This window comes from Hyalella azteca, unplaced genomic scaffold (genome assembly GCF_000764305.2).
Source record: "Hyalella azteca isolate HAZT.00-mixed unplaced genomic scaffold, Hazt_2.0.2 contig8083, whole genome shotgun sequence".
Classification (NCBI taxonomy): Eukaryota; Metazoa; Arthropoda; class Malacostraca; order Amphipoda; family Hyalellidae; genus Hyalella; species Hyalella azteca.
Window position 1 is genome coordinate 2,473 of NW_025938187.1, and position 10,922 is coordinate 13,394.

Below are 10,922 nucleotides of genomic sequence, written 5' to 3' on the forward strand. Positions count from 1 at the left end.
ACTGGGTTGTTCTGTCTGCTGGAGAAACTTTCTAGGTTACATGATGAATGCTGGCAGAGAAATGAATGTTCCGATTCAAAAAATACAAGTAAAGAAGGTGGCGTAGCGATCGCTGCAGCGAGTGTGGGTAGTGGCGGTGGACAACCTGACAATAATGAGGAGGACGTGGTAACCGCTACTGCGAGTATGTTTGATGGCGGTGGACAACCTGACAATAATGAGGAGGACGTGGTAACCGNCTGACAATAATGAGGAGGACGTGGTACCCGCTACAGCGAGTATGGGTGGTGGCGGTGGACAACCTGACAATAATGAGGAGGACGTGGTACCCGCTACAGCGAGTATGGGTGGTGGCGGTGGACAACCTGACAATAATGAGGAGGACGTGGTACCCGCTACAGCGAGTATGGGTGGTGGCGGTGGGCAACCTGACAATAATGAGGAGCTTCCCCGTGAAGATACAAAGTGTCCACTTGAAAAGCTGTCTTGCTTAGATAAGAATGGCCTTCCGAGGGACTTCGAAAAACTGCTTGACAAGTTGCGTAAGGTCAAGGATTTGCGAAACAAAATAATGCACGGGTTCGAAGTAACATTGAACCATCACAAATTCAGCGATTTGGAGACTGCCCTTTCAGAGCTAATTGAAGAAGCAGAAAGGGTGTATTCACTGTCACAGTCCGAAGTTGAAGATCAGAAAAAAAATTTGCATGATGACTTCGAAAGACTGCAGACTCTGGACAAAAAGAGCATTTATTACTGGTGTACAAGATTGACTATGTCAGGAAAACTGGTCGTGAAGAACCTCTGGAGAATTAAACTAACCGAAGAGACCCTCCCGCTTGACAACAGCATTGTGCAGCGTAAGGAAGTATTTCATTCTCTCGACGTGATGGTGAGACGAGCAAGAAGTGATGGCCCTAAAGGTCAAGTTCTTCCGTACCCCGAAATTTTCAAGGCTCCTGAGAAGGCAATTATAATATCCGGTGTTGCTGGTGCCGGTAAGACTTCTCTTCTAAAAAACATCGTGCTTCAGTTTTTCGAGCTACAGGAAGGAAATGCTGATTACCTGCGACAATTTGACCAGCTCATCCTGTTTGAGTGCAGGGATCGTACCACAGAAACCCTGGCTGATGTCATCGAGCAGCACTTTGAGGATCTGTGTAGGGAATTAGAGGGTAAACGAATCGTCCTTGATGCCCTTTTACGTCTAGACGCCCTTATTGTCATCGATGGGTACGACGAAGTAAACAAAGTTTCAACCAACGTAGTGAGAGAGATCATCAAGAAGACGTCAAGCAGTAACTGCCGGGTGCTGATCACGACTCGTCCTCACAGTGCGGAGAATCTGGAAAAACTTCTTGCTACTAACGATGTCATTTCTACCGAATTCGAGATCAAGCCGCTCACTGAGCTGGTTGAGCAGTTGGAATTTTTGACAAGGTATGAGAAGGGTTTGGGAATCACAGAAGGTGAGATGACAGAAAGCTTCAAAACGCTGAATATAGATGTCAGAATTCTGTTCACCGAGCCCATCAACTTAATTCTTTTCTGCGACATGCATAAGCACATGCCTGAGACAATCTCGTCGTGGGAACAGCCCGGGGACGTGGCGAATGATATTCTACGCTTGTATAAGAAGCTTGTCACCATAAAGCTTGCTGATGTGACTCATCTTGAATGCGATGTCATGTTAGACGATCTGTTTGTTGTCATTGGTAAAGCAGCGTTGGACTTTATTCGTGAAAACGCTGTAACTTTCTCGGAAAAAGAACTGCTTCAGGTTAAACGAAAATGCATTCCAATACTGAATAACACGGTGGAGTGTAGCTCAGAAATTATCCTCTCGGTGGTGCTTAAAGTAAACAGACCACTTTCTGGGGCCGGAGAAACCACCTACACTTTCCATCACAAATCTATCCAAGAAATGTTTGCTGCTGAATTTATTGTGCAGCGCATCCTAGCCAGCAATGACAGCCTGAAGAGTATCCTGGATGCCAAGCCTGAGGAAATGAGAAGGTAATTATAAGGAGGCAGAGAGAAATACAAGTCGCTTTGAGTAACTTAGTTAACGTTATTAACAAAAAATTCCCGTCATATTCTAGCGGCAGTCAAGGACAGTAAATTTTTGCTGCACTCGTAACTGTTATAACTGACAGGAAACGTATCTTTAATTATAGGGCAAAATTTCGATGCGTTCTCTCAATCGAGTGACTGAGACACTCGACTAGGTTATACTTGTTATGGACCTATTTAACTTTATCCTTCGCAATACCATATGTGTTGAACTAATTTATGTTGATTTCAATAAGACGTTGAACACGTCGATTGTACTGCAGGAAAATATTAAGAGGAATATTGGGCCTCGTTTCTAGAAGTCTATCACAGCAGATGAACAAGAGCAAGTGGGAATAATGACAACATTGATTCAATGGTATAATACGATTACACACACTCGTATTATACCATTGCATTACTAGCTACGATTATACACCTGCATTAGATACACCTGCATTAGATACACCAGCATTACTACTCGCCTTCCTCAAATCGATTTTTTAAAACTCGCGTATACGTTTGCATTTAATAAATCTCATTTTCAATCTTTCACCTGCATCTATACTTTTGGGTTTTATTTTTCTAACAATATCAGTAGATCGTGTGATTACAATAACTTAACAGTTAACAATCGTCTTGGAGAGCCGCCAACAGTTGCGGCTGTACGTAACTCACAAACAACTCAATACGTATAACAAAACACAGAAAAGAATAACTTACATATTTCGCAGGTTATTCAACCCTTCGCGATACTCACCTTTAAAAGCCTTTACCTGAACGCTTTGCCACAGCCTGCGCGAAGTACTGCAGTACGCGGTGCAGGGCCTCAGCCGCTGCAAGCCTCGCCTCTTGGAGAGACGCTGGCCAGAGCTGGAGCAGGCGCTGCGTGACGCCGGCGTCGTCTCTGCCGCCGACTGGGAGGAGTGTCTCCGCATCTGCCCTGACGTTGAGCAGGTCGCCAAGCCTGCCGCTCTTAGCAAACTCAAAAGAAGCAAGACGTGGCATGTTGAAACAGGTTGGTGAACTTTGTACCTAATCAGACGGTTAATGGAATACGCAAATTTTGTAATTTGACTGGAAGATAATTAAACTGATAATTGTAACAATCATTTCTAGCATATTTTACCATCTTCAGCAACACCTTGAAATCGTAAGGAAAATCTGGAGACCAGTGAATTTTTTCGCATAAACCGTGATTTGCAGACGAAACGGCATTTTAAGTTAGCAGTAAACGCTCTGAAACTTCTTGGTATTCTTACAGTTTACAAAATTAGTAGTTCAAATCATGTTCATGGCCGCAGGACGCGATGTAGCGCTGGTCGCAGCTATGTTGCCATACGCACAACCTGACCTCCTGGAGGTGAACATCAAACCTGACGCCCCAAGCAAGAGGCGGTGGGCAGAACTTGTGCAGCGTCGCGTTGGGCCCGTCCTTCTTGAGCTGCAGAACCCTGCCGGTGATGAATACAAGAGCAACGACGACCTCCTCCTGCCGATGCTTGGCACAAGGTATGAACACTCTCACATTGTGTCAATACTTATTGAGCTTAAGTTCTGAAGTTTCATCTAAAAGTCAAGGTTGGTATCTTGGCTAATATGTATTACTAAACATAATGCAGCGGAAAAATTCAATCGACAAGATCTACTGAGGAACAACCGAGTGCCGACGAGACTTTATTTTTACCACACTGTGAAAAATTTCTTCAAATTTACTTTATTTAATTAATAATAATATTAACAACGTACATAGTAGAGACTTTCCCATGATCATGCAGGTAGTTATGACGAGTGTGAACATGAATGAATTCTAGAGCATTATTTTGGAATGAATTTACTCCATGAAGTCTGTGCATAAGAACCTTTGAGGGCATGCAAGATGTTTTGAGTGCATGCAAGAACCTTTGAGTGCGTACAAGAACCTTTGAGTGCATGCAAGAACCTAAGAATTTACACATCCGTTGACACCACACTGAACATTAAAATTAGGTAAATTTGCATGCTGATTAGACAAGTGCCTAAACAGCAGCGATATAAATCTTGATTCGAAGGGACACAAGCTGCAGTAATACGAGGTCGAAGTCATTTCTGAAGAGAAACTTTTCGCAAACTGTAAATTAAACAAACGAGCGTATCACTCAGATTGATTACAGGGAGATAAACGCGACCATTTGATTATTATTTGTAACATTATTTAATCGCGCGATACACATACACCACGCGCGTCCACGTGTAACGGACACTGTTCTTCAAGCTCTGCCGCCAAAAGCCGTTGAACGTACACACGCACATATCCATACGCCGATACGCGTAAAAAACTAGTCCTATTTTTCACTTCTACGTTAATTTAAAATTAGTTTTACATTCGTTTTGCTATTTATTTTGCATTTTTTTTCGAAATTGTTGACTTCATAAATATTCTAAGTAGTTTTTTTTTAACAAATACATGACAAGAACGTGCATTGCAATTACTTCATATATGATAGGGGCTGAGTTCGAATCACTTACTATCAGTCGAAACACATGCCCGAAACACGTAAGGCGCCAGAATATTCTCTCTGTGTGAACTTTCCTTTGTGGGCTCAATCACAATACATTTTGCCATAATGCAATATTTTTTTCCAATTCGTTTATCTAGTTGCACTAATTCTGTTTTTCAAGATATTTAAAATGATAGTTACTCCGAAAAGTTTCGCTATTTATCGGTAGTCTTGCCGTCATTACACTATCTCTTCCTGTTGGGCTCCAGGGTAAGGAAATTTGGCCGCGGCTGGCGGTCGTCTGGCGACCGGATACACGCAATAAAATTTAGTTCAGGCATGGGCTCGAATGCTCACTTCCTGCACACTTGACGCCTTACTGAGTATACATTCACTGTATTTTTTCTTTAAATATATATTTATTTGTTTCTATCACACTTTGCTATCGTTGATTCACCTAATTCTTCACCAAAGAAAGGCTATTTTGATTTTCAACTTCAACGTTTGATTGTTAAGTAACAATCTAGCCAAATCCGATTTTTTTTCAAAAATTGCAATATTTACGAAATTTGGAAGTATCAGCCTGGCCTGAACACATCCAACTGACTTCCACACTTCTAATGGCTTAATGAGTTCCCGGATATACCATGTTCACTTCACTAGATTCATAACACATGAGCTCTGTTTGGGAATAGCACTACCAGCTCAAAACTTTAAAACCGACGTAAATACAGCCCCGCGGCAGTAAATTTCACGCGAGCGGCTCACGTCCTTTCAGCTCATCTACCAGGAGGGAACTTCTCAACTACAATGGATTGCTGGTCCGTTACAATGGATTGCTAGTCCGTTACAATGAATTGCTGGATTATTACAATGGATTGCTGGTCCATTACAATGGATTGCTGGTCCATTACAATGGACTGTTGTTCCATTACAACGGATGCTGGTCCATTACAATGGATTGCTGGTCCATTACAATGGATTGCTGGTCCATTACAATGGACTGCTAGTCCATTAAAATGGATTGCTGATCCATTACAATGAATTGCTGGACCGTTGTATTTGACTGCTGTTCCAATACGACGGATTGCTGGTCCATTACAATGGATTGCTGGTCCATTACAATTAATTGCTGGACCTTTGCAATGGATTACTGGTCCATTACAATGGATTGCTGGTCCATTACAATAGATTACTGTTCCATTACAGTGAATTACTTATCCATTACAATGGATTGCTGGTCCATTAATATAGATTACTGGTCCATTACAATGGATTGCTGGTCCATTACAATAGATTGCTGGTACATTACAATGGATTGCTGGTCATATTCATGCTTCCCCACACCCTCCTGGGAGACAGGGTGAGGCTGGTGCACTTCGAAGGCTGCGTGGGCACCTGCGCTGGGACGGCGGCCCTCGCATCCGTTGCCCGCGGCGCTGTCCTCCGCATCCGCATGGCGGCACCCCTAGACCTCAGCGCCCTCAAGACGACATGCTGGAGGAAATATGTCCACAAGAAAAGATATAAGCTCCTCAGTGAGTCTTGTCCTACACGGGAGGCGATGCCCCTGGGCCCGTGTGCGCGGTACAATTATATATTGTATGGTCGTTATTTATTGTAATGTTGGGTGATTATTCACCAGGATAATCACCAAATAACAAATAATGACAAAAAATAAAGTAGTAGTAATTTAGTAATTTATACATGATATATTATATTATATATTATCGGTACTCTGATTTTCGATTTACCAGTGCCAACGAAAAATGTTCTTCGATCTATTGAAAAACTAATGAGAAAATTGTCAATAAAACAAATTCTCTGGTCTTAAATGAAACCTGTTTAAAGGAACAACTTTTGCCAACCTATACCAATATAATATATTATATATATCTATTCATATATATCTTGAATCACTGTTATCTGGCATCACTGTTATCTTGCATCACTTTTATCTTGTATCACTGTTATCCTCATTTTTATCTTATTTGACCTGCACAGCGGTGTACACGCGCCCCCTCCCGCCCCCTTGCCACTCTTCCCCCACGTGGCCACTGCCTCCCTCCCCCCCGCCAGAGCTGTACGTGGAGGGGGCGGATGAGGGGTCCTGGGGGGCCGTGGCCCACACCGTCACTTCCCTCGCCCCCCCTGGCAAAAGGTGCGTAGCCCCCCGACCTTCGCGGGGGGAAATAGAGTTCCATTTGCTATACATCTGATAGTTATACATCGTATAGTTATACATGGCATAGTTGTGCATTATACAGTTATCCATCGTATAGTTATACATCGTTATAGTTGGGCATCGTACCGTTATATGTACATCGAATAGTTATACATATCATAGTTATACATGGTATAGTTAGACATAGTACACTTATACATCGTATAGTTTTACATCGTATAGTTATACTCGTATATCCGGGAATGAAACTGCAGTTTCTGTGTCTGGGGGAATGACACTGTAGATTTTTTTTCTGGGGGAATGAAACTGCAGTTTGTGTGTCTGGGGAATGACACTGCAGATTATGAGTCTGAGGAATGACACTGCAGTTTGTGCGTATGGGGAATGACACTGCTGTTTGTGCGTCTGGGGAATGACACTGCAGTTTGTGCGTCTGGGGAATAACACTGCAGTTTGTGCGTCTGGGGAATGACACTGCAGTTTGTGCGTCTGGGGGGAATGACACTGCAGTTTGTGCGTCTGGGGAATAACACTGCAGTTTGTGCGTCTGGAGAATGACACTGCAGTTTGTGCGTCTGGGGAATGACACTGCAGTTTGTGCGTCTGGGGAATGACACCGCAGTTTGTATGCCCAGGTTCTTACAGCTGTGGCTGCGGGGCAGCAGGCTGAAATCTGTGGAGTTTCCGCCGCTGCTTCGGGCGCTGCACGACGCCGGCGCGCGGACGGGCGACGGGGGCGACGGAGGCAACACGCGCGCCGAGGTCTGGTGAGTGGACGGTGGCCACTGAACTGTGGGCCATTATTCTTATATCACTGAATTCTTTTTCCATATATAGACTACAATTAGAGCATGTATGTGTAATTTTTACTGATGACCGCCGCAAATGAAACAAAATGGCGGCCGATGATGATGGAGTGCCCGCTCAGATGGTGGCCAATCAGTGGACACAATGCATCATCACGACAATCATTATCATTTGACATATCATAATAATGATATGTTATCATTATTGTTAATCCTATATCTTAATCCTGAATTATTATCAATTATATGTAATTTAACTATTTATTGTGTAATTATACATGATTATATAAATTATTTGGAATAATCATAATATAGGATTAAATTAAGTATAACTTCATTATATTAAATACTACATATTAAATATTATTTATAATTTAATTGGGGATATATATATCAAAATATAATATAATCCCAATGTAATAAATAATATTATATTATATTATACTATAACTAATATTTTATATATATTATTTAATATGATCACATTATACATAATTCTTATCCTATGTTATAATTATTCCAATATATTAAATCTATAAAATTTTTCATGATTATATTGAATTAACATTTTCATGATAATCATCTTATCGTTAATATATTAATGATAAGATGATACCGCTCTGTGATTGGTGGCCATTTGTCGACCAATGATATCGCCACATAAGATGGCGGCTGCTGGCATGTCATGCAGGTTATTCACTGCCGTACTCCCACAGGAGGGGGTATGTCCGCCTCCACATCGAGGACCGCGCGCCCCCAAGGGAACCAGCGGTGCCCAGTGACGCCAAACTGCTGGCGGCATATCAAGAATACTTGCGCCTACGAAGACAATAATGTGTGTTTTGTGTGGGATTAATGAGATTTTGTGTGTTTTGTGTGGGATTAATGACGAGTGCATGTCATTCGCTTCACTGTCATTAATATATAACCTAGCTCACGGCCTAGCCAGTCCATCTGCAGTTCGATATAATTTTATATAATTATTGGTCTGTGGTTTCATTTGTAACACAATTAGTTTGATATTTTGTTGAACGAATTTTTTATTTGTGAACATAATTCTTGTATTGCTGCAGGGCAGAGCAGAGTCGCTATACCCGCTTGCTCCTCAAGTCTTGCTGGCGTCTCACCTGAATGATGGTGCCGATATGGTGAATGATGATGGTTAAGACAAAGTAAAGTAAATATGTTCTTAAATGTCAAGACTAACTGAAAATAAGTGAGGGAAGAGAGACAGAGATAGAGAAGGTGCGAGATGCTAACTGCTGGTCTCAATCCGTGGCCATGTCTGCACTTCAGAATTTATTTGCCGACTCCAGGGTATGTTCTATTATGGATTAGAATTTAGATTACGTTTAGCGGAATATCCAAAAGGGTTAATTTAAACTGATAAGTGCACTTAGGTTAACAGTGTGCGATTATCAGAGGAAATTTTACTCTTCGCTGCAAGGATCGCAATCTTTTGGCTCGTACGCTACCATATTGAATTTTTTTGTGATGTAGCAGGAAAAATCTTTGTGGGCGTTGTGGAGTATAATTTTAAATAACTATTAGCTAATTATGTTGGTATAAATCTTTCGATATATATATAAATAAATATGAACTTGTCATTCCTGAGCTTGTAAAATTGTCTGAAGTGTTGATGCTGAGATCAGGAAATGGATAGATTGCGGGATTGTCAAGAAATGAACCCGTCAATGGGCATCGCCTGTGGTGATCGTTCAAAATTGTGATGTTTCATTGCGTTTGACCGTCGATTTTTGGAAAGTCAATAATTTTCTCAAAGCAGATAAGTTTTCCAATGCCGAATGCTGAAAGGTGTGGATAATTAGACTCAAAATGAAGCTAAGTACATTGAGAAACTAGATTTACCTTTAAGCATTTCTATACATGGCTTGGACTGAATACTTAATTAATTTTACTTCTTTTGGTATTTATAATGATCAGTACGAATTCAATGTTGCCTATGTTAGAACATGTGTAGATTTATTTGAAATACTTGAAATGATTATTTGATTTTGATTTGCTTATTTGTATTTGTGTCTTGATGTGTTGTAACATCCATTTATTAGCGTTACGTTGCCATCCCTGTAGTTATAAGAGCGGAGTGAGCCTCTTATTGCTCACGTCGTCCGCCAGGGCGTTTCTCGCCACCAGTTACATTGTACGATATATATATAGTGGCATTCTTGCCACCAGTTACATTCTACGGTACATATAGTGGCATTCTCGCCACCAGTTACATTGTACGATATATATATAGTGGCATTCTTGCCACCAGTTACATTCTACGGTACATATAGTGGCATTCTCGCCGCCAGTTGCATTCTACGATATATATAGTGGCCTTTTCACCAACAGTTGAATTCTACGATATATATAGTGGCATTCTCGCCACCAGTTACATTCTACAATATATATAGTGGCATTCAAGTAAAGGCTGCTCGTTTTGTGCGTGGAATTATTATTACATGTGGGATTATTTAGACTTTCTATTTTATGTGGGATTTAATAAACCGTATATGTACAATACATGGCATCAATTATTCTAATAAACACGTGATTAAATTTGCCACACGCGTTTCATTCGCCATAGTCGCCAGGGACTCGGCGCCTGAATCGTGCTAGGGAGCATGAAATGAGATGGTCACGGTCGTGATGGTGCCATGTCCCGACCACGACACGTGCCGCCGTTCGTATTAATAGTAGTCACACGAAACAAATTATCAACATCATTCAAAATAAGAAAAAGATTTTCTCCCATCAAACCAAATTACTAATTAATAATATTCAATAATTTGCATTCTGCTACCTGGGAGGAGAAGTAAAGCGTTGTTGCCATATTGTGTTTCTCATGGATTTTCAATCATAATTTGCTTGAAAACATGATTTCCCTACAACGAAGCGAAAAACTATGTTTAAGAAAGTTCGTGAAAGTATTCGATCAAGTTGATAGTCTTCATAGTTGAATGATATTTTTGTTCTTGTATTGATGTTATACACACAAAATTACATAATATCTGATGGGTCTTACTTTGGACCCGGCAATAAAATCTCAAGGAAGAGGTTTCCACGTCCATTGTGTTTAACAAATTCAATAAAATGATAATAAACACGAACAGTGCAACGTTCCGGTCTCCGACACTGACTTTAAGATTTTTGCTTATAGTTCTGGTGCTTCCGATCTACGCATTTTGGAATCATTGTATATTTTTAAAGAGAAGCCTAGTGTAAATGCTGCCTACAGTTCTTATCCATTAGAAATTGTGAATAGATAGGAATTTCTTTATTATTCTGGGCTTTGCCTGTAAATTTAGGTTTTAACTTCTGTTGTTCTTGTTTTTTTTTCTTATGAATCCAAACTTTATTAATTTTCTGACTGTATTTGTGTTCAAGATTTAT

The 10,922-nt window shown here is 40.9% G+C and overlaps 1 protein-coding gene across 1 annotated transcript; it reads left to right on the plus strand.

Moving 5' to 3' along the window:
- The first annotated feature begins 280 nt into the window (after positions 1-280).
- LOC125178231 lies at positions 281-10,093 on the plus strand. Its single transcript, XM_047881501.1, has 7 exons — positions 281-2,016; positions 2,847-3,070; positions 3,357-3,564; positions 5,895-6,070; positions 6,537-6,693; positions 7,353-7,484; positions 8,240-10,093. The coding sequence occupies exons 1-7, from the start codon at positions 281-283 to the stop codon at positions 8,355-8,357; spliced, it is 2,751 nt and encodes a 916-aa protein (XP_047737457.1). The 3' UTR covers positions 8,358-10,093.
- Positions 10,094-10,922: the final 829 nt, after the last annotated feature.